The sequence below is a fragment of the Lontra canadensis genome, unplaced genomic scaffold (genome assembly GCF_010015895.1).
Source record: "Lontra canadensis isolate GAN:19392208 unplaced genomic scaffold, GSC_riverotter_1.0 scaffold106, whole genome shotgun sequence".
Taxonomy (NCBI): domain Eukaryota; kingdom Metazoa; phylum Chordata; class Mammalia; order Carnivora; family Mustelidae; genus Lontra; species Lontra canadensis.
In genome coordinates, this window is record NW_022631100.1 from 2,497,833 (window position 1) to 2,518,636 (window position 20,804).

General features: G+C 57.3%; 1 protein-coding gene across 2 annotated transcripts in view; it reads left to right on the forward strand.

The window, feature by feature from the left end:
- Window positions 1–13,726, forward strand: part of STUM (stum, mechanosensory transduction mediator homolog) — a 48,922-nt gene extending 35,196 nt beyond the window's left edge. Inside the window, exons 2-4 of one of the 2 annotated variants that reach the window (XM_032838783.1) lie at window positions 8,602–8,781; window positions 12,065–12,073; window positions 13,066–13,726. In XM_032838783.1, coding sequence (XP_032694674.1) covers window positions 8,602–8,781; window positions 12,065–12,073; window positions 13,066–13,100 — 224 coding nt within the window. In that variant the 3' untranslated portion in view covers window positions 13,101–13,726. The remainder of the gene's footprint in view (window positions 1–8,601; window positions 8,782–12,064; window positions 12,074–13,065) is intronic. The other variant, XM_032838784.1, reaches the window with a different exon arrangement.
- Window positions 13,727–20,804: the final 7,078 nt, after the last annotated feature.

The window sequence follows — 20,804 nt, forward strand, 5'->3', positions numbered from 1 at the left end:
TCTCGTTCTGGCCCGGACTGGACGGCAGTCGGCCACGAGACCTCTGTCCTAAGGTGTAGTGTCTCCTCCCAAATCGGCTGTGAAATTGGGGTGAGCTGTCCTGCACATCTCCCCCGAGTTCCCTGAGGCTCAAGGTCAGGGTCTGCCCAAAAGCTGCACCGCCAGCCCTTCCTGGGGGTTGAAGAAGAGTGTGCAGGTGACGAGCAGCGCATTGTGGGGACAGCAGGGCCCGCTGCCTGCATCTGGGGGGGCCACACCCCTGGAGACCCCAGTTCCAAACCCTGCACCTTCCACAGCTCCCACAGGAGTCATGTGAGAAGCTGAACCGGCTGGGGGCTTGTGAAGGAGGTTCCCAGGACCCCAGCCCTACCCACCCCCACCTCCACGTTCTGTCCCAATGGGGTAGAGCAGTCCCAGCAGGTGCTCCAGGGCAGTTTTTCTTCTAGGGTGGGAGCTCCAGGGGGTAGAGGTGGACGGATCCTTGCCCTCCCCGCTGCTCGTCCCTGGGGCCCAAGCCCTGAGCTCCTTGGGGATGCTGGCGGCCCAGCCGCCTCAGGGGAGCAGTGGTGGCCAGAGGGGTTGGTTCCAAAGCCCACTGGATCTTTGCTGTGAGTCTGTGTGTGTGTTGGGGGGATCCTCCTCAGGCTCTTCCGTGGCATCACAGCAGGACGTGTGTGCGAGGGTCACACGTCCACGTCAAAACTCCCGGTGCTGGAGACCGTGCTGATGTCACCTGCCTGGTGCCCAGTGGTGGTGACATGGCCTTGCTCTTCCCCCCGGAGAAGTGTGCCCTGGGCCCAGTCCCTTGCCCCGAGACTGTGCTCCGAGGGATGATCTCCCCCGACTCAGCCCTGCGCAGTGGGTGTCGCCGTTGGGCAGTGCGAAGGGCCAGAGTGGCACCTGGGGCTCCTGAGAGGGGGTGTGACTCTGGTTCTGTATTTCGGAAGCCCCCTCCCCTTAAACCGGACAGTACGTGAGAGTCAGATGGGGTGGGCTTTCTTGCTTAAACCAGGAATTCCTGGGTTGATCCCTGTGCCTTTGGGGATCTGGGATGTGGGGCCCAAGACCTGCATTTTTAGAAACCCCAGTTCATCCTGATGCACAGGTTGGTTTGGAAAACGGCGGTAGGCCCCCTGCCCCACCCATCAGATCCTCATCCTCCGGAGGCTGGGACCTCCTCCCAGTCACCCCCCCCAACTCAGCGACTTCCTTATGCTTCTTGCATGTACTTTTTTTTTTTTTTTTTTTTTTAAAGTCGTCCTCACCCTTGTCCTGGAATCCACACACCTCATTGTCTCCCAAACCTCTGACCTCCTCCTTCCACCTTGGCACCCTTTCAGAACCCCCGCTGAGGCCACTCCTGGCATGATGCAGTCGGCCCCGGCCTGATGCCCCGTCCCTGCCACTGGCTGTCTCTGCGGAAGGGGTCAGTCCCCGACTTCTCTTCCCTGAGTCAGCCTCCTGTGTCCGGGACCTCAAGCCTCACCCCTCTGACCTGTTCCTGCACCTTCGTGGCCTCGTCCCTTATACCCTCTCTGTCCTTGCTCACCCAAAGATCTTGATGTCCCCCTGGCTCTGGCCTTGACCTTTCTTCCTTGAATTCTGTGCCCTCCCGGGTGATTTCCACAGCCTGCAGCCCACCCTCCCAAATCGCCATTCACGCTCTCCTGGCCCATGATCCCTGGGTTCCCCCCATTTCTTGGCTCCACCTTTAGGGTGTCCTGGGGGAAACCAGGAGCCCGCAGCTTTCAGGGCCCCCTCCCCGCACCTTCTGCGTCCTGCAGCCGACCGCCCAGTCCTGGGGACACTACCTGCTCTAACTCCTTGGGCTCCTTCCTACCTCGTCCCCGCCGCTACTCCTCCCTTCCCACCTCTGACTTGTCATGGGATCTTGGCCATGTCTCTCCTCCCAGCCTCATGCCTCAGCTGTTCCGCCCTGTCCTCCCCTTGGGAGTCACAGCATTTGTTCTAAAATTAAAACCCGACCGTGTAATTTCCCCCATTGAATCCCTTCCCAGGAGCTGCCATCGCCTGGAGAGGGAAGCCTGACTCCATAGCAAGGCCCTTGGGGCCTTTCCGGTGTGACCATGGCCCACCTTGGCCCCATTCTTTTAATTTATGAAGGTGGTTTATTTTTCTTTATTATATTATTTATTAATTTGTTAGAGAGGAGGAGGGGCAGAAGGAGAGAGAATCCTGAGCAGGCTCCATATGCAGCTTCGAGCCCAATGCAGGCAGGACTCGATCTCACGACCCTGGAATCACAACCTGAGCCAAAATCAAGTCAGATGCTTCACCGACTGAGCCACCCACACACCCCAATTTATTATTATTATTATTATTGTTATTATTATTATTATTACTATTTTTTACCGAAGCAGGAGCCAGCCTTGTTTTCCTCTCTCCCCTCTATGTGCCCAGCTGCCCTGTGCCACCCTCTGGGCCACCGGACAGACTCGCTGGGTCGTGTCTGGGATCCTCTCGCTTTCTTTCTTCCCTGGACCATCTCCGTCTGCTTCCAGACCTTTCCCCACCATCACGTACTCCTCTGTGAAATTCTTCCCGAAACAACCGAACAGAATTTGTCACTGTTCCTTTCGTGACCCTGGGAAGCTTGCCGGAGGCCAAGCTTCCGAGCTGGGGGTGCCCCCCACAAACTGCCTGACCGGGCTCTGTCCTGGACCTGGCATGGGCACAAGGTTGGTGCTCAGTGGGGTAAATTAGAACTAACACGGGGCTGGCCAGGGCTCTTTATTTAGCGGGTAAGACTCATTTGAAACAATTAACACCTCTTCACATGCAAATATGCTAAAATCATTCTTTAAATTTACTGCTGAAAAAATTAAAATGATGTTTTTATAGTATAAACCCATCCACTCAGGCCTTACTTTCTGTGGCACGTGTAATCTTATACAGCAAAAGGGACCTGTTACCAACATTTCCTACTTAGTGAAATTATTGATCCTAATTAATATTAATTGATGTTTAATTTATCGAAGTGAATGCAGCTGCTGGTAACATCTGTACATATACATGTTGTACAAATCACTCAGGGTACGAGGTGCTCGTGTTTCTGTGCGCGTCCCAGAGTTACGCTGAGCATGTCCATGTGTGCGAAGGAAAGGGGTGACCAGAAGTCCCCCCCAACTCACACCTGTAAGTGTGCCCCCCTTTCTTTCCCTCCCTCCCTCCCTTCCCTCCCTTCCCTCCCTCCCTTCGTTTTCTTTCTCTTTCTTTCTTTCTTTCTCTCTCTCTCCCTTCCTTCCTTCCTCCCTACTTTCCTTCCCTTCCCTTTCCTTTCCTTCCTTCTTTCTTTTCCTTCCTTCCTTCCCTCCCTCCTTCCTTCCTTCAAAAGATTTTATGTATTTGAGGGACAGTGAACGGGAGGGAGAGGGAGAGAGAATCTGAAGCAGACTCGGCTGAGCTCCGAGCCTGATGTGGGGCTCGATCCCACAACGGTGAGATCACAACCTGACCTCAAACTAACAGTCAGACGCTCAACCAACCGAGCCACCCAGGCGCCCCGAGTTTGTCTCCTCTTTCGAACACACCATGGGCAGGCCCGTCTCCTCCCAGCAGACGGGCCTGGGTCTTTGCTGGCGTTGCCATGTTGTGAGGCGCCGTGTGTCCACAGAGCGGCCGGTGTGTCGAGCTGTCCTCTCCCCTCGGCGGGCGGACAGGTGTGTGTTGATGCCCGGCGCCCTCTATTCAGTGTGGGGATTCTGGTGAGGGGTTTCTGGTGAGGGGATTCTGGTGAGGGTCTGTCTTTTGACGGTTGATGGACCAGATGGCTTTGTAACTGAGAGCTTGGAGCTCAGGGACAGAGTTTCTCAGGTCCCCAGTGTCCGTCTATGCAGCAGGCCGAGCTGTAGCCTGACCCGCAGAGATGGGCACTTAATGTGGCTCAGCCGAACGGACGCGGGCAGACAGGCTGGCGTTCGGCCACAGGTCGGGGCCCCACTGCTCCATGGCCTCCTGAGGACGACTCTGGCCGGAGGAGGTGGAGGTCCTCAGGGGTCTTTTGAAAATCATAAAGGATGATGTTTCTTTACTTACGTATTTCTTTTTTTTTTAATTGTGGTAACATGCGCGTAACAAGAAATGGGCGTGAAGTCCACTCGCCCTGTCCTGCCACCACCTTCAGCATCCATCTCCAGAATAACTGTCTTGTGAAATGGAAACTCTGTCCCCATGAAACTCTAGGTCCCCATCCCCCCCCCAGCCCCTGGCCATCACCCTCCTACTCTCTGTCCCTATGAATGCGACCCCTCGGGCGCCTCGCATAGACGGAATCATGAAGTGGCTTCTTTCACTCGGCATAATGTCCTCAAGGGTCATCCTGGTGGTGGCAGGGGTCAGGATCTCCTTACTTTTGTGGGCTGAAGAACATTCCGGTGTGTGTATACACCATCTTTTGTTCATCCTCTCGTCCACCTGTCGGCATTCGGGGCGCTCTCATGCTTTAGCCGTTAGGAACAACACTGCTGTGAACGTGGGGGTGCACAGAACTTGCCGAGGCTCTGCTTTCTGTTTCACAGACCCAGAAGTGAAACTGCTGGGCTAGCTGGGGATTCTATTTTTTTTTTTTAAAGATTTTATTTATTTGACAGACAAAGATCACAAGTAGGCAGAGAGGCAGGCAGAGAGAGGAGGAAGCAGGCTCCCCGCTGAACAGAGAGCCCGACGTGGTGCTCGATCCCAGGACCCTGAGATCATGACCTGAGCCGAAGGCAGAGGCTCCAACCCACTGGCCCACCCAGGCACCCCTGGGGATTCTATTTTTGAGTTTTTGAGGACCCTCCATATGTTCTCCGCAGCAGCTGAACTAATTTTCCTTATTTTTTAGTGTAAGGGTCCAATATCCTGGCAGAAAAGCGTTGAGGCTGCTACACCAGACAGATCTGCATCTAGACCACGGCTAGGCAGTGTGGCCCCATCATTCAGCCTCGCTTAGTCCGGGGCCGCCCAACTTGTCACTTGTTTTTTTAGTTTCTCCTTTTTAATGGTGTCAGTCCTTGTTCATCTCATTTCCCACGACGCACAAGATCAGCAGAGGCAAAGGACGGAGGTACACGCTTCCCAAGGGGCCCCAAGTCTCCTGTTTCCTCCCGTGTCCACTCCCAAGCCCTGAGTCCATGTCCCGTTATTCCCCAGCTACTGCTGGCTCATCCCTGACCCTTCCAAGCCACTCAGCATGCTGCTGACATGTCGTCTTCAGTCACTTCTTCTGTCTCGTCTCTCTCTGGCTCCAAACACTGCCAGAGCTCCATTTCCCCCAGCTTAGGGGTGTGCACCTTCTCTGGGCATTCAGAGCCCCTGGCTAGTGCCCCAGCAGCCTGCCACCCCTGCCCAGGTCACCGGTCCTACCCCCACAGCAACCTCCCTCTCCCCAGGGGAGGAGGCTGTGTTCAAATATCATCTCCATCATCCCCTCCTCTGTAAACTGGGGCGCACCCCTAGCCCCTTCCTCCTCCGTCAGGTGGGGATAAGGAGCTTCCTCACTCATCGGGGGGTTCCACAGGGCAGGCACCGCTTCAGGCGTCTGGGTGAGCTGCTGAGAGACCCCAGCCAGCCACAGCCCCCAGGAAGGAGGGTCCAGCCCTGCTGTGCGCTGCTGGCCCGGCTGTCCGTGGGTGTGAGAGGAGAACCACCTTCGGCTCCCAAGTCTCCCTGCTCTGTGCCTGTAACATGGAGGGGCCACTTCCTCCGTGGTTCTCACACTTGAGTGGGCATTTGCATGGAGGGAGGAACTTTCCTAGAAATACAGATTCTCGTGCCCCCCGCCCCCCGCCACTTCCCACCTGGTGATCTAAATTTGGATTAGGTGGGACTTGGGCATCTGCATTGTTTTCAGCTTTCCTGAGAAATCGTTGAGACCCATCACGGTGCGAGGTTGAGGCGTGCAGCGTGATGGTTTCGCGGCCGTCTGCTGTGAAGTGATCAGCACGGGAGGCTCTGCTAACATCCAGTTGCTCCTACAGATACGACACAAAGACACAAAGCCCTTGTCTCCATGTGGCGAGAACTCAGGATTTTTCCGTTCCTCCAAGTTCCACAGCAGGGTTGGCTACGAGACACGCTCCGGTGCTTCCTTCCCTTGCACGTGGGGTTTGGAACCCTCTGACCCCCTCCTCCAGCTCTCTCACTCCCCCATAACCACACGTCTGATCTCTTTTCCTGAGTTTGTTTGTTGTTTTTGTTTGAGATCCTACGTATCCGTATCCGTGAGATCCTGCAGTGTTTGCCTTTCTCCGTCTGGCTTATCTCACTTAGCGAGATGAAGGCATCATGTTGTCACGAGTGGTAGGGTTTCCTCAGTTTTTATGGCTGAATAATATTCCATTGTGCACACACGCACCATGATGTCTCTATCCATCTCTCCATCTGTAGACATGTCTTGGCTACTGTAAATGATGCTGCAGTGAACTTGGGGAGCGGATATCTCTTTGAATTAATGTTTTCATTTTCCCCAGAATGGGGTTGCTGGACCATATGGTCGTTGTGTGTTTCATTTTTTGAGGACTGTCCATACTGTAAATGGCTGCACCCATTTATAATCCCAGCAGCAGAGCACGAGGGTTCCTTTTCCTCCGCATCCTTGACAACACTGGGTATCTCTCGTCTGTGTCTTTTGATCATGGCCATTCTGACGGGTGGGAGGTAACATCTCGTCGTGGTTTTGATTGGCATTTCCCTTAGTATCTTCTCATGTGTCTGTTGGCCGTCTGGGTGTCTTCTTTGGAGAAGCGTCTGTTCAGGTCCTTTGCCCATGTTTTAATTGGGTGGTTTTTCTGCTACCGAGTTGGATGAATTCTCTCTGTATTTTGGAGATTAACCTGTTATCAAGCACACTGTTTGCAGGTATTTTCTCCCATTCCACGGGTTGTCTTTTCACTCTGTGCATGGTTTCCTTTGCTCTACAGAAGGTTGTCCCACGTGTTTATTTTTTGCTTCAGTTGCTTGAGCTTTAGGTGTCACATCCGAGAAACCATCACTAGGACCCACGGTGGGGGAGCTTTGTGTCTGTGTTTCCTTCCAGAAATTTCGTGGTTTCAGGTCTTACATTTAAGTCTTTGATCCATGTCGGGTTAATTTTTGTGAGTGGTGTGAGGTAGGGGTCCAGCTCCATTGTTTCGCATGTGAATATCCAGTTATCCCAGCACCACTGATCAAGAGACCATCTTCTCTCCTGTTCAGCATCCTTGTCAAAGACTAAGTGACTGTACATCCCTGGGTTTATTTCCAGGCTCTCAGTTCTGTTCCACTGGTCTGTTTTTTTGCCAATATGATATTTGTTTGCTTATTGTAGCTCTCTGTATATCTTTTAAAAAATTATTTATTTGAGAGAGAGAGAGATCGAGCGCACCCAGGAGCTCTTCTGGGCAGACGGGGCTGTCTCATCCCTTGTCTGGGTGAGGGTAGGAGGCTGCTCCGGGCAACTCTCACTTCCCCAGACTCTCCATTTGGGAGGGGCCAGGAGCTACCCTCAGCCTCGGCCAGGAATTCATGACCCTGCCTCTGTGGACCAGAGAGACCGTCCACAGCAGGGACAGGCTTTGCCCTGGGGGTAATCAGCTTGCCTGCCTGCCTCGGCACATGTTCCTTCCTGCCCTCTGGTCACACGTGGCTGGGAGACCCTCTCTGGGAGACCGTCTCTGGGTGTCCAGTGTCTGGAGATTAGGGTGGGGACCCAGTGACCTAGAGGGTGAGAACCTGTAAAGGAGGTGGTTGGGGGGTGGGCTCTGGACTGGGGGCGGTCAAGTGCTAGCTCTAGGGTTAGTCTGTCCGGGAGCAGCATGGGAGACTGGTACAGACGGGGGGTGGGGAGCAGACTAGCTTTTCTGCAGGGTGGCCGCAGGGCTCAGAGCCCACGGAGGAGAGAGCCTGGCTCCGGAAGATGTCACTAAGTGCAGCACTAGCACGTGCAGGGATCTGGGAAGTCCTACTGGCTAAGGGACCTGGACACACATGCTATGTTGCTTTGCGGCTTGTGGATATTCAGCAAGTCTTGGGCCCCCTGTCCCTCCCCTTGCAGGTCTGGTGTGTCTAGGGGAACCCCGTCAGAGATGGGTCTCTAAACACGGGCACCGGCCTGCGCCTTCTTCACCCTGCAGGAACCTGGGTCTCTGCTCCTGTCCCTTTGCAATTAGTGAGTGTGCTGGGGGGTCACTTCCTGAATTTGCCTCCGTGGGTGGCTTCCATGTCACCCCAGGGACTCTGGTTCCTACCTCCCAGCTGCTAGACCTTTACAACTTCTGCCACACAAGATGGATGTCCTTCCCCCAGGCTGTTCGCTGTCCTCACAGGGGGCTGCACCGTGGCTCCCTCGTGGTAGGGACGGCTTATCATGACCCCAGGACTGTGCTGGGCCCCAGGACTGTGCTGGGCCTGGGCCCACACATCCTGGGGCTGGTGCCTCGGCTCCCCCAGCATAGGGACCAGAGGCGAGCTGGGTCTGAGTGGGAAGGAGCTGGACATGGGCCACCCCTCTCCTAGCTCCCTGGGGGTGGCGTTGGATAACAGGGCCCCCGGCTGGCCTAACATGCGAGTGGCTGTTCCCCCCAGTGCACTCAGAAGGCTGTCCCCTCCGGCCTCTCACAGGCACGTTTGTCTCGGCCTTCGCGGTGCTGTGCGGAGCCCGCACCGACCTCCCGGACAGGCACGTATGCTGTGTCTTCTGGCTCAACATCGCAGCGGCCCTCATCCAGACCCTCACGGCCATCGTCATGGTGGGCTGGATCATGAGCATCTTCTGGGGCATGGACATGGTCATCCTCGCCAGTGAGTAGCCACCCGTGCGTCGGGGGCTGGGCTGGAGGAGGGGCCGGTGCTGGATGGTCTGGGCCGTGTGGTCCTGCCAGGGGTAACACCTTGCCGGGAGGTCTCCCCCTCCCCGGGGCCGGGCGCTCAGGATGGCACATCTGTGTGCTGGTTACGGGAGTCTGCAGCTGCCTGGCAGAGGGGACCCTTCCCCTGTCCCTGACCCTGACCCTCCGCATGCCCAGCCCCATGCCTGCAGGGAGTCCTGAACCCGAGGGTGTGAATGAGACAGGATGGAGCTTCTGATCAGCTCAAACACCTTGGGCATCCTCCTTGTTGAGGGAACAGCCCCGGACCACCCTGGGAAGCCGGGGTGCGGTCCATGTGCCTGGTGGCCCCAGCTTCCAGAAAGAAGGAGAACCCACATGGTCTCCCTGCCCATGGGAAGCCCTGTAACTGGGTTGTTGTGTTGTTTTGTTTGGTTTTTATAGCCAGACGGCACGGTTTTCTCCTTCCTTTGACCTAAGTGTGGCTCCTTCTTGAGGGGACCTTCGCCCGTCATTTAGCACAAACTTGAGTCAGACACAGAACTGTTTTGAGAAAGTGCCTAACGTTACAGAGCTCACCGGATGGACATAACATCTGTGAAGTAACCTTGAGCTCTTAGAGCAGACACTGCACGTGGCCGGCATTTTCACATGTTCTGTCCACGCCGCCGTGGACTCCCACGGGCAGGACCGCATCCCTTCAGGCACGCCGTTGCCCTCTCTTCATGCCCTAGGCACCTCCCGGTGTCCTGTGCAACAAAGCCCCTCCTGGGCTGGCCTGTCCGTGCCAGAAGGTGGATGGGAGTTATGGGGACCGAGCTAGAACGATCTAGAATGACCTGTAGCTGACTCCCTCTGGGTTCAGGGTCCTCAGGGGAGGCAGGGCACACACAGCTGCCAGGCCAGGCCAGGCCTTCGGTCAGTGACCAGTCAAGCCACAGGCCAGAAAAAAATGCAGGCCCCGGAGCCCAACTGGGGTCCCCTGGAGCCAGTTGATTGGGCAGACTGGCCACCTGGAAGCAGGACATCCAGCAACAGAGGTCTGAGAGGCAGTGGCAGACCCTGGGAGGCTGGGGCCAGCCAGAAGAACAGGAGGGGACCAGCAGGCCTGGCCAGGAGCTCTGGGGGGGGGGTTTGGCCCCGGGGGGGGCTAGGCTGCAGAGGGCTGCTCTCAGGGCAGGCACAGGGAGGCTCTCAGGGAGGACCGGGACCTTGGGAGGGGAGCAGGCAGAAGAGTCAGAGACCCAGGCAGGCCTGCTATAGGCGCCTCGCCCTGTGCCCGGGACCAGGGACTGCAGAGCCTGAGGCTTCCCGGGGGCCTGTGCGATGGCCCCCTGCCTCCTGACCCTTTCCCATTTGGGACCTGGGGGCCTTGCTGTGGGACACGTCCTCAGCTGTAGTCGGAAGGCCTGACCCTGAACGAGGCCTGACCCCTTTGACGGCTTCCTCCCGCGTGACCCCAGTGTCTGGCCCGGCTCTTGGGCACCTGAAGGAGGAGACTTTCCCCTCAAGTGGAACGCACCTGTGTCACCCAGCCCCCTTTCAGTGAATGGGCGCCTTGTTCCTAGAGCTTTCTGGTTGTTTTTATCTTGGTCTCCCTTAAAACCCAGGGGTTTTAAACACCACAGGGTCTGTGTCTTAGAGATAACTGGAAGGGCCCCCGCATCAGGTCCTAGACTAGGAAGCATGGACCCCGACGAGTCAGATGGGGCCTCTTCCTCTTCCTCTCTTTGCATCACCCCAGACTGTGGGCTCAGCCGGAAAGCCTGGCCCTGTGGCTGGCACTGAGAGTGCAGCCAGGATGCTTGGTGTGAGAAGCTGGGTTCCCACCCCGCCCCTGGGCCCCGGGCCCTCGCTGTGGCCACTCAGCTTCTTGGATGTCTGCACGCTGGCTCCGGGGATGCTGGTTTTTTTGCACCAGACTTTTCAGACTTGGCTGCAGGAGAAAAGCCACCGCACCTCACCCCTGTCCCCCGGCTGTGCCGCTCGCCGGACTCAGCCACATATCTCGGCAGGGGTGACTCGTTCCAGAAAGTAAACCTGCCCTGGAAGGGTGTGTAATCACTGCTGTTGAGAGGCCGCTGCAGGCCGGGGTGGCTCTGAGGGACGGCGGAGCACACACGTCCCGTGGGGGTGGTGACTTTGCCAAGAGGTCCCACAAGGGACTCGTCTGTCCTAACCGATAGTTGGACGGGGGCTGTTCTTTCTGGGTTCACTCCAGCCCCTTGCTGCAAAAATGAAGGAAACCTCTCAGCTGCAACAGTAGAGGATGATTAAAAAAAAAAAAAAGGTTTTACTTATTTATTTGAGAGAGAGAAAGAGAGAGACAGAGAGAGCACAAGCAGGGGCAGTGGCAGGCAGAGGGAAAGGGAGAAGCAGACTCCCCGCTGAGCAGAGGGCTTTATCCCAGGACGCCAGGATCATGACTTGAGCGGAAGGCAGACACCTAACAGGTGAGCCCCCCAGGTGCCCCGAGGATGGCCTTCCACACAGCACTGGCCAGGGGCTCATCAACACATACACCATCCAGAAAAGCCGCTAAGAGGGCGAGCAGGGAATTCCAGACCTCAGCAGACGTTAAAGTCTGGGACATAAGCAAGCCACTGTGTTGATAATAACAACGAGCCCACCACCGTCTGTCCTGGTCGAGGATGGAGAAATACGGGGTAGTTCCCCGCGCTCTCTGCCCCACGTCCACCCCAACATGACACCATCTGCTTACATCTGTGTGTTCTCCACACGGGACTTCGGCGCCTCTGCCGGTCCATCGGGGTATCTGCAGAAGGAGATCTGTTTGCCTCTGTCTGTCCCCAGGCATTAGGGACTCCTGTCTCTAGACGGGGTGACCACACAGAGCCCGGCTGGGGCCAGGAGCATCTTAACCTCCTGAGCATGTCCCGCAGCTGTCCCCCCGCAGGTGCACCTAGCACACTGAGCCCCTCCGGGGCCCGCGGCCGGCTTCTCCAGGCAGTTGGGGGTGAGCCCAGAGCGAGGGTCAGCAGGTGGCCCCAGGGGAGGAGTGGGCTCGGCTGAGTTGTGGGGCTGCAGGCTGTGAACCTGGGGTGGGGAGAGTTCTGGCCACACGCCCCTGCCCCAGCATCCACCTGCTGGTCCCCAGGGCCTGGGCAGAGCGTTTACACATCCTGATGCTTTTTAGACTTCCGCCAGTCCCTCTGGTCTCTGTTTTCACCCTGTTTTCTTTTTCTCTTTTCCTCCTCTCCCTCCTGCGGCCTCACATCCCTGTGTTGCCCCCCAAGTTTCCCAAGGTGAGTCTGCTGGTGGGCGCAGGGCCCCCAGCCTGGGCTGCCGCCCCGCTGCGCGCCACCCTCCCCAACACGTTCACTCCAGCGGGCCGCCGGGCTTTCGTCTTGTTTTTGATTTTTATCTATTTTCTTTTATTTTTGTGTTTCTGTATATCCTCTTTGTGTTTTTGTTTGGTGGGATTTCTAGCTGTAGTGTGGAAAGTATTGAGGTGTAGACAGAAGTCTGGGGCCTCGCACACTGAGCCCCTCGGGGCCTGCAGTGGCTTCAACAACACATGGTCACTCCTGTGTCATCTGTGATGTCATCTTTTTTCTGCATTTCCCGCATATGTTTTGGACTTAAAATTGGTGAATAATTTGGTAAATAATGAGAGAAAACAACCGTTAGGTCCTCAGAAACTCCTCTGGAGCTAAGTTGCCAGCTCTCAGTGGGGTGGGAGGCATTTCGCCAATCCCAAACTCATAACTTCATCCCTAAATGTTTCAGTGGCTCAGTTTCCCCAGTGGTCTTGTGACAGTCAACAGTGTTTTAAAGGCTCGGAGTCCTCGGTCATGTTTGTCTGTGTCCCAGACGTCTGGCTGATTGAACAAACACATGGTGACGGTCTTCTGTGTCCTGTCTTGCTGTTTTCCTTTCCGTCCTCCTCTCTGTCCACATGTCCCAGGTGCCTGGTGCTCGGGGATGGAGGCCCACCCGGCAGTCTCCTGGGCAGTGGTTTCGGGGCATGTCGATCACCGTGTCCCGCACCCCCCATCCCGGATGCCCTCCTGTCCCATAACCCCACTAAACCCAAAGTTCCACAGTTCTCCCTGCATCTTTCTGTTCTGGTTAAAAAGCCCATGCCCTCCAGAAAAAGTGGACCCTGAGTATAGCAGCCATTCACACTTTAGTGTGAATAAGATTTCATGACCATATTGCAGTTTACAGGCACCTCCTGGAGAAATCCTGTAGGAAGTGCGCATCTCATTGTCTCTCCTCTTCTTCTTCCACACAGGCTACAAGGAGCAGGGCATCCCACAGCAGCTGTGAGTCGAAGGCACTGCCGAGAATTCCAGGGTGGTCCCATGAGGGCTGCGCCAGGCTGCAGCGGGCACCAGGACCTCACTTGCTCTTCCGCCATCTCCCGGGGTTGGAGTGGAAGAGGGGGATTTAAAAAACATTATTTATTTTGAAAACGCATCTGCTGTTCTTGGCAGGCTGCGAGGCTGCCAGCCCCTCCCCCTGCTCCAGAAAGACGCAGGCCCCCAGAGCATCTCAGGTGGGGTGGAGGGTGGGGAGTCGGGGGCGGGATCACGGACAGCAAGGCTGGGATGCTCGGCTTGCCCCTGCCCTGCACGTCTCCCTGCCCCCTGCCAGGGTGCCCCAGAGCTGCCAGGCAGGGGCAGGGTTCAGTGGACCCTTCCTCTGGGTCCCCAGCCCCCATCTGAGTGTTTGGTCTCCCTGGGGCTACGCCAGGGCAGGAGTGAGCCAGGGCAGGAGTGAGCACTCAGCCCGGTGTGGAAAGGTCTGCTGTGCCCTCCGCCATCCCAGGGCTGCCTGGGGACGGGTCCCCAAAAGTCTTTCCTGGCCCTGTGCTCCCTTACTGCAGCCTACCGTTCACCCACCCCCCTCCTTGCCACTGAAATCTCTGGGCCTGGGTGTGTTTTGAGCTTTGTTTACCGACTCCATCCCTGGGCAAAACGGCTTGCCAGGTGTGCAGACGCAGGCTCCCCAGTGCAGGTGTGGGCGAGCACAGGCCTGCTGAGCCTTCACATTATACACAATACCACGCCTGGTCCATAGTCCTCCTAAAATCCATGGGGCTGGATGGGTCTCCGAGTTCAGAAAACGTGTATCTGAGACGGAGTAAAACCCATCTACCATGCGTTTCCTAACACCCCTGCAGTCCGGGGCACCTCCCGACTGCCAAGCGCATGACTGATTTTGCAGAGAACCCTGTGAAACGTCAGACTAATTGGGATTAATAAAACCATGAATAGCGTCAGCTTGCTTGGTTCAGGTCAGATCTTGGCCTAAATAAGTTATGGAAGAAAACTTAGCATTCGAGAGCTTTTGGGAGATTTAGAATTGAAAAAAAAATTGTCTGGGGTGGCGGACTTGTTTCTGAAAATCCCTCTTGCAGGGCCTGGGACTCCTGCTGGAGTCACGCGGGGATTCCTCCCTTTGCAAAGGGGTGGTGGGGGCCTTCACAGCGCCTGCCTGCATGGTTGTTGGGGAGTTGGACCCTGGTGGGGGAGGGACTCACGGGAGGTGTTGGGGCCACTGCGGGTTGGGGATTGCTCTGAAGTGAAGAGAGAGGCCATCCAAAGTCACGGTGGATGTCTACACGTCTGTTTTCATTTGCTTCCTAACATGGGAATGGCAAAACTGGGGGACTGGCCCAAAGCTGTTTACAGAACCCCTTAGACTCCCCGGGGGAGGGCTTTTCTTGTCTGTCGGAGACTCAGAGTGTGGCCAGGGCTGGCAAGGTGCCCTGACTGGCCTTTTCCTGTCGCTGGGTGGGTGTGCTTGGGGACCCTGCCGCTGGACAGGCCTCCTTGCTCCCTAAGCCCACTCACCTCCCCTGCTGGGCTTTCTGATTCTCGCCCTGCTGGGGACGTGGGCCTTGGGCTCCCTGTGGGTCGGGTAGCTCTGGGCCACCGTGGAGACCCAAATCCCCTGCCCAGAGCTCGGCTGCACTCTTTGAACAGCTGGCTGTGTCTTTCTTCCTGCCCCCCTTCCCTCCCGACCCCAGCCAGGCCTCTGCTGCCGCTGCTGCTTCTTTTGTGCTTGGAATCCAGTGCGTTTTCAAGGCGTGGGACCAGCTTTGGTTTCATCCAGAAAGCCAGAGCCTTTGAGAGTGTGAAGATGGCATCCCCTGCCCGGTAGACAGCAGGTGGCTGCTGGTGGCACCCCGGGAGGCTGTGTCAGTGTGGGAGCCTCCCCTGTAGCCAGGTCGGAGGAGCAGCACCCCGCTGCCCTTGGCCCCCACATGCTTGAAGGGACCACGGGGAGGGACCATGGGCCTCGGGCGCAGCCCCCGAGGTGGAAGCAAGGATCTTGCATTCCCTGCTTGGGTGGCTGCTGAGGGGGACAGAAGAGAGAGCAATTTATGGGGCGTGCTTAGTGGTGATCCAGACCCGGTGGGGGTTTCTTGAGTGAACCCTGGTGTGGGATGGGTAATACAGGGGTTTGTGGGCTCAGAAGGACGGCTCCCTTCGGCTGCCAGCTGCTTCCGAACTCTAGGGGATGTCAGCCTCCGGAGGAAGCCCTTCCCGTGGAGCTGATGTGTGCGAGGATGGGGGCACACCCGTCCTCTGAACCCCCAGTCTGTGACAACAGCTGCGTGGGAGAGTGGCTTGAAACAGCAGCTCTCTACATGAAACTGTGGCCTTGGTGTCACCGGCTGAGACGAGGGACAGGGGAGGTGAGGAAGGGCCCTGCAGAAGGGTGCCTTCCCTCTGCCGCCCCCGAGCCACATGTCAGCCCCGACGACAAGGACAGCCTCCAGGTGTTGGGCCCTTGCCAGGCTCGCTGTGGCTCCTTGGACCGCCTATGACCTTTACCAACAATCCTGGCAGGAGGGACGTGAGTATGCAGAACTTCCAGAAGGCAGGGCTGAGGCATTGGGAGAACAAGGCCCCGAACACGCAGCTCACAGTCTGTGGCAAAGCCTTGCTGCAGAGGGGATGGGATCTCTGGGCCAGAGGGGCTCTGGATGGCCTTGCCACGCGGAAGGAGTAGGTGATAGGAAAAGCCTCCTCAGCAAGGACTGGACGGCTCCACCACACGCCGTCCTGGGCAGCCCGCCAAACCACAGCCCAGAGCAGGAGTGGGAGCGGGCAGAGGATTGCTCCCAGCCCTCTGACCCCCCCGCCCCGTCCCAGAGGCTTGGCGGGGACTTCAGCCTTGTGCAGACGCCACGAGGACCGAGGAGCAGTGGGGAGCATGCGAACTCGAGAGGGTCGAGAAAGCCACACGGTCCGAATTTCCCCAGGAAGGACAGGGACCTCAGGAAAACCGAACACTGAGCCCCGAGGCCCCAGAGAACACCTTCCAGAGTCCTGAGGCGCTGGAGGAGGAAGCCTGGGGTCCACAGAGGTGGTCCTTCTGCGCCAGCCCAGCTTTTTAAACCGCCCCCGAAATCTACTATGTTTTCTTTAGTGAACCCCATCCCTGAGCAGATGGGGACGAGTTTGTGAAGCCCACTTGGGGGATGGGGCGGGGCCAGCATGGGGCGGGTCCGATGTGGGGCCCCATCCTGTCCCCAGCCCAGAGGCCTTCATGACCTGGAAGGTTTTCTCTGGTGGTGATACGGGCTGCCCGGGCCTATGGAATTGGTTTAGGGATGACTGACCTTGATGTGTCCCCTGGTTGGTGGCGCAGGCCCTTGTTGGCTCCTGTGGTTGGTTTGTTTGGGAGGCTTTCAACGGAGGGACTGGAGGCAGACAGGCACCCTCGGAGGTTCCCCAGCCGCGTTGACCGTCCCCCAGAGACTGGGACCTCGCAGGGGCGGGGGTGCTGTGTGAGCTGCTCCCCATGAACCCACCTGAGGCTGAATGGAGCCAGGGCTCCTTATACTCAGGGATCCCCCAGGCTGGCGCCAGGTGGCTCTTGCAAGTGGGGCCTTGTGTTCCTTTGTGTGTGCAGCAAGCACTCAGCGGGCCTGAGGGTGGCTTCCAGGGGGCAGCTCCGGGGCCGCCTCACCTGCCCTTCCCTCCGCGCAGGTGGAACAGCAAGGTGAGTGGAGGCAGGAGGCCAGGCTGTGGGAGGGGAGGCTGGGGGCTGCCTGAGCCAGGGGGTGCTGGTTGGGGTCCCGCGATTCTCACCTGTTGGGTTCTGAGAACTTGCGAACGTCCGTGGGATACGGAGGCATGCAAGCGCGGCGCGGCTTGCCAATCTGCCCTAATCTAATCCCTGTGCTGATGGGGAGCCCCGTGCCCCAAACACTAGGGCAAGTTCCAGCTCAGTGCTTTCTCTCCTCCCGTCTTGTGCCTCAGCTGGACCATCTGTACGCCAGGCAGCCAATGCCAGTCCCATTTCTGTCAGAGCAGAGGCCTTGGAGGATGGCCCCAGGGCTCCGCAGAGGCAGAGGCAGAGGCCACGGGCCCCATGGACTGGGAAAGGGCCACACCGGAGCCGGGACTCTTTCTAGTGACAGACATGGCGCTCTCTCCCCTCCTGATTCTGTCGCACGGGCAGGCGGATGACAGGGCCATCTTTGCAGGTGTCCTGAGTTTCCAGTACAAGTTGTCTCTCTGGACTTAATCCCCAGTTCTGTCCCTGCCTGCCTGGATTTGCCAGCATGCCAGCCACCCCCAGGCCAGGCCACTAACACCCTAGGCAGGTAGAAGCACAGACATATGCACACTCCCTTACACATGTATGTGTACTCCCCGCCCCCCCAACTCATGTTCACAGCCCCTCCAGCTGCTGGGTGAGGGCAGGACTCAGGGTTGGGACCTTGACATCCAGAGAGGGTCCCCTCACATCGCCCAGGAGCCGTTCCTCCAGCGTGGGCCCTGGCAGGTGGCACTTGTCCTCATCACCCAACACAGGGCTCAGATGCACGCAGTTCCCTTAATCCCGAAGGGCCGCTGTGCCTGGAGCCCTTCCTCCCAAGGTCCATGGCTCCACACCCCCAGCCACCAAACCTGGCTGGCCTTCGTGGGAGGAACGACATGGGTCTCCCAGAGAGAAGGGGACCATGATCCCTTTCTGGGCTCTTCTGTGGCTGTAGATAGTCCTCCCCACCATCCCCCCCGCCCCCCCACCCGGTCTCAGGATGTGAATCAGTGAGGAGAGACAGGCAAGGTCATACCCACCCCACTTTCTGGGTGAGCATCTGGCTAGTGTCCCAACCAGGGAGATGTCGGTGGTGGCCATAAGTGACCAGGGCCTGCCATGGGAACACTTGTTTGGCCCTTTGCACGGGCTAGGGTAAACGTGCCATTGTAAATGGTGCCAAATTTTTGAAAACAAAGTACATTAAAAAAAAAAAACACTGATTCTGTGCATATTAGCTGAATTTATATTTGGATGAGTGTTGTGCTGTGATTTATAGTTTTCAATACGTGAGCGACTTTGGGTTTCTCTTCCTCCTGTTGAAAGAATCACTGTCCATTTCTCTTGTTCTCTGTCAAGACCCTCTCCCAAACCTCCCAGGGCTTCCTCATTTTACCTCTGTCCAGACCCATGGGGGTCACCCCCCACCCCCAGCCGCTGCCCCTGGGATCCTCGCCGGCCAAGGGGTTCTTCAGCCCATCCCAGTGACTGGAGCCTCCATCGGTTATACAAGAGGAAGAAATTCTCCAGCTGGGGACCTAGAGAAGCTTCCAGACTTGCAGTCTGGGGCCTAGGCCAGTCTGTGGCTCGGCCTTCTCCGCACCCTCAGAACCCAGCCCCCACCAGTCCCCCCTCCTGACTGCCACTGGCTAGGTCCTCACAGCCCCTGGAGGTGCAGGGCAGGGTCCCGAACTCCCCGGCGCCTCACCAGCTTCGGAAGTCCCAGCTCAAGCCCCGTGGTCATCCGTGTAATAGGAAACAGCATGCATGACCGTCTAAACCTGTGTGTACATATCTCCGTACATATTTATATTCTGATTATAAATATACAAAGCATGGCATCTCTTTGGCATTCCAAGTTTGTGTTTTTTTAAATCCTGGAAATACGGCTTTAGGAACTTTTTCTTCCTTTCCCTCTTTTCTATGTAATAAACATTCATGTGACCTTTCTGGCGGCTTCTCAAAGCCCCCGCGTGCTCTTTTTTCCAGGTGGTTGGACCTTGACTTAACGCCCTCTCTCTGTGACATCTGCTTGTACAGTGGTCTCAGCACGAAGAATGTCCTTCCCTGGGGTCTCCTGGGGACCCCCATGTTCGGCGATCATATCCCTCTGCCGGTGGGAATCTGCCCACTCAGGCATCAGGCCCCCCCCGGGTTTACCAGGAAGGCGGGGCAGAGTCTCCCCTCCAGCTCCACCGTGGACCAGCTGGGAAGGAAGCATGTGGAAGCGTTAGGACACGGTTAGGAGGGCTTGCAAGGAGCAGATTGGCTGTAACTGGCGGAGCTGAAGGGAGCTGGGAGGGAGGTGTGGGGCTTAGTCCTCGGCCGGGCTGGCATTTGCTAACGGGCCGGGACCCGCAGAGTTTGTGGAATCCGTGGATGAAGACAGTGGCTAGATCAGATGAGCACGGGGGAGCTGAGAGCTCCTGACAGGAGGCAGTAATCCAACCAGATGAAATCTGTGAGCCGAGGAGACAGCCGCCCTAGGCCGTCCTCATGCCCGCGAGTCAGGGGCGCACTATGCTGTGTTCTAGAAGCCTCAGTCTACAGAGAGGCGCACTCCAGGGGGCCCTTTCTTGATCCAGAGACTCAGATCATGGTGGGAACGCCGTCTGACAAGGAATGCTTACCGCAGGCTCTGTGGCCGCAGAAGTGCCCCTTCCGGGGGTGGGGGGACGTTGGGCATCTACTCCCCAGAACCCCAGGCTCAGGGACAGGCTCGGACCTGCTTGTCTCCTCCTGCAGGGGAGGTGCCTGGAGGGCCGCAGTTGGGTCCATGGACTGGCCATGGCCTTCAGAGAAGACCCTCCAGCCGGGTCGCTAAAGGCTTCTCACATAGTGACAGAAGCCAGGAGTTACTGAGGAGAAGAGGGGAGCCCCAGAGAAAGAGGAGATAGCGTAAGGGCCACTCGTGTGAAAGGGGTGCGGGTTCACGGCTCGGGGCGGCTGGATAGCCTGGGCCCAGGGCTCCTCGAGACAGACCTGCAGGCCTGGCTGGCCCTGGAGAGGGGGAGGGCCTCCTCATCCCACCCTGGGTTCAGGCCCCCAGAAGCTGGCTCTGTGGGGAGTTACCGGGCCAGCAGGAGCCTGCAGCTGTCTTTCCCGTCAGAGCCGTGGGGATTTTCATGTCAGGCAAAGAAACTTTCAAAACTGGGAGTGTCATTGGTGGAGGAAAGAAGCCCTTCGAGAACACTTGGATGCTGTCCACATCTCCTGAGGTTCTGGGTCAGGAAGGGGAGCCCAGAGGGCAGGGGCTGGGGGTCTTGCCTCTGCTCTTGGCTTCTGGGGAACCTCAAAACATATCCAGGATCTTTCAAAGAAGCTGAGGTGGGATGAATGGATTTTATCACCAAGAAACCAGTGTCACTGCTTTGAGCATTGGGGGTCCCCAGGATCTGCACCTGCTCTCACCCCTCCCATTCAAATCCTGGCTGAGCTCAAGAACAGCTCCCCTGGGGTACCCTCTCACCCCGGGGAGAGACAAACTGCTCTCGCTAGCTCTACCCTCTGCTCTGCTGGGGGGACGCTGCCCGTGGCTCGACTCACCCCATCCCAGCCCAGCCAGTAGCTCATCCCGCTCACTGAGTGAGCCTGCGAAGACGGAGAGCTTTCCTGAGACCTTGGGGATTGTCCTCTTCGGTCCTGGGGCTGTAGTTTATAAGCCTGAAGGCATCTCTGGCCACGGTTCCTGCCTCTTGGAGACGCCAGACAAGAGTGCGGAGACGCAGAGAAGGTCTCAGTCCTGCCTCGTGGAGGCCAGTCTTCACCTTGCCCCTCCCACCACCAGCCCTCTGTGCTCCCCGCCCTCTTGCCTCCTGTGCTCCTCCCTTCCTATCTGCAAACTGGTTCAAAGGGAACTGCTCTCACTAATAGCAAAAAGCTCTAAAGCTATCTTTGCTCCAGAGAGTCTCCTCTGACCCTCTGTCTTCGCTGACACAGTCCCGGCTTTTGCACATGACAAACACACCC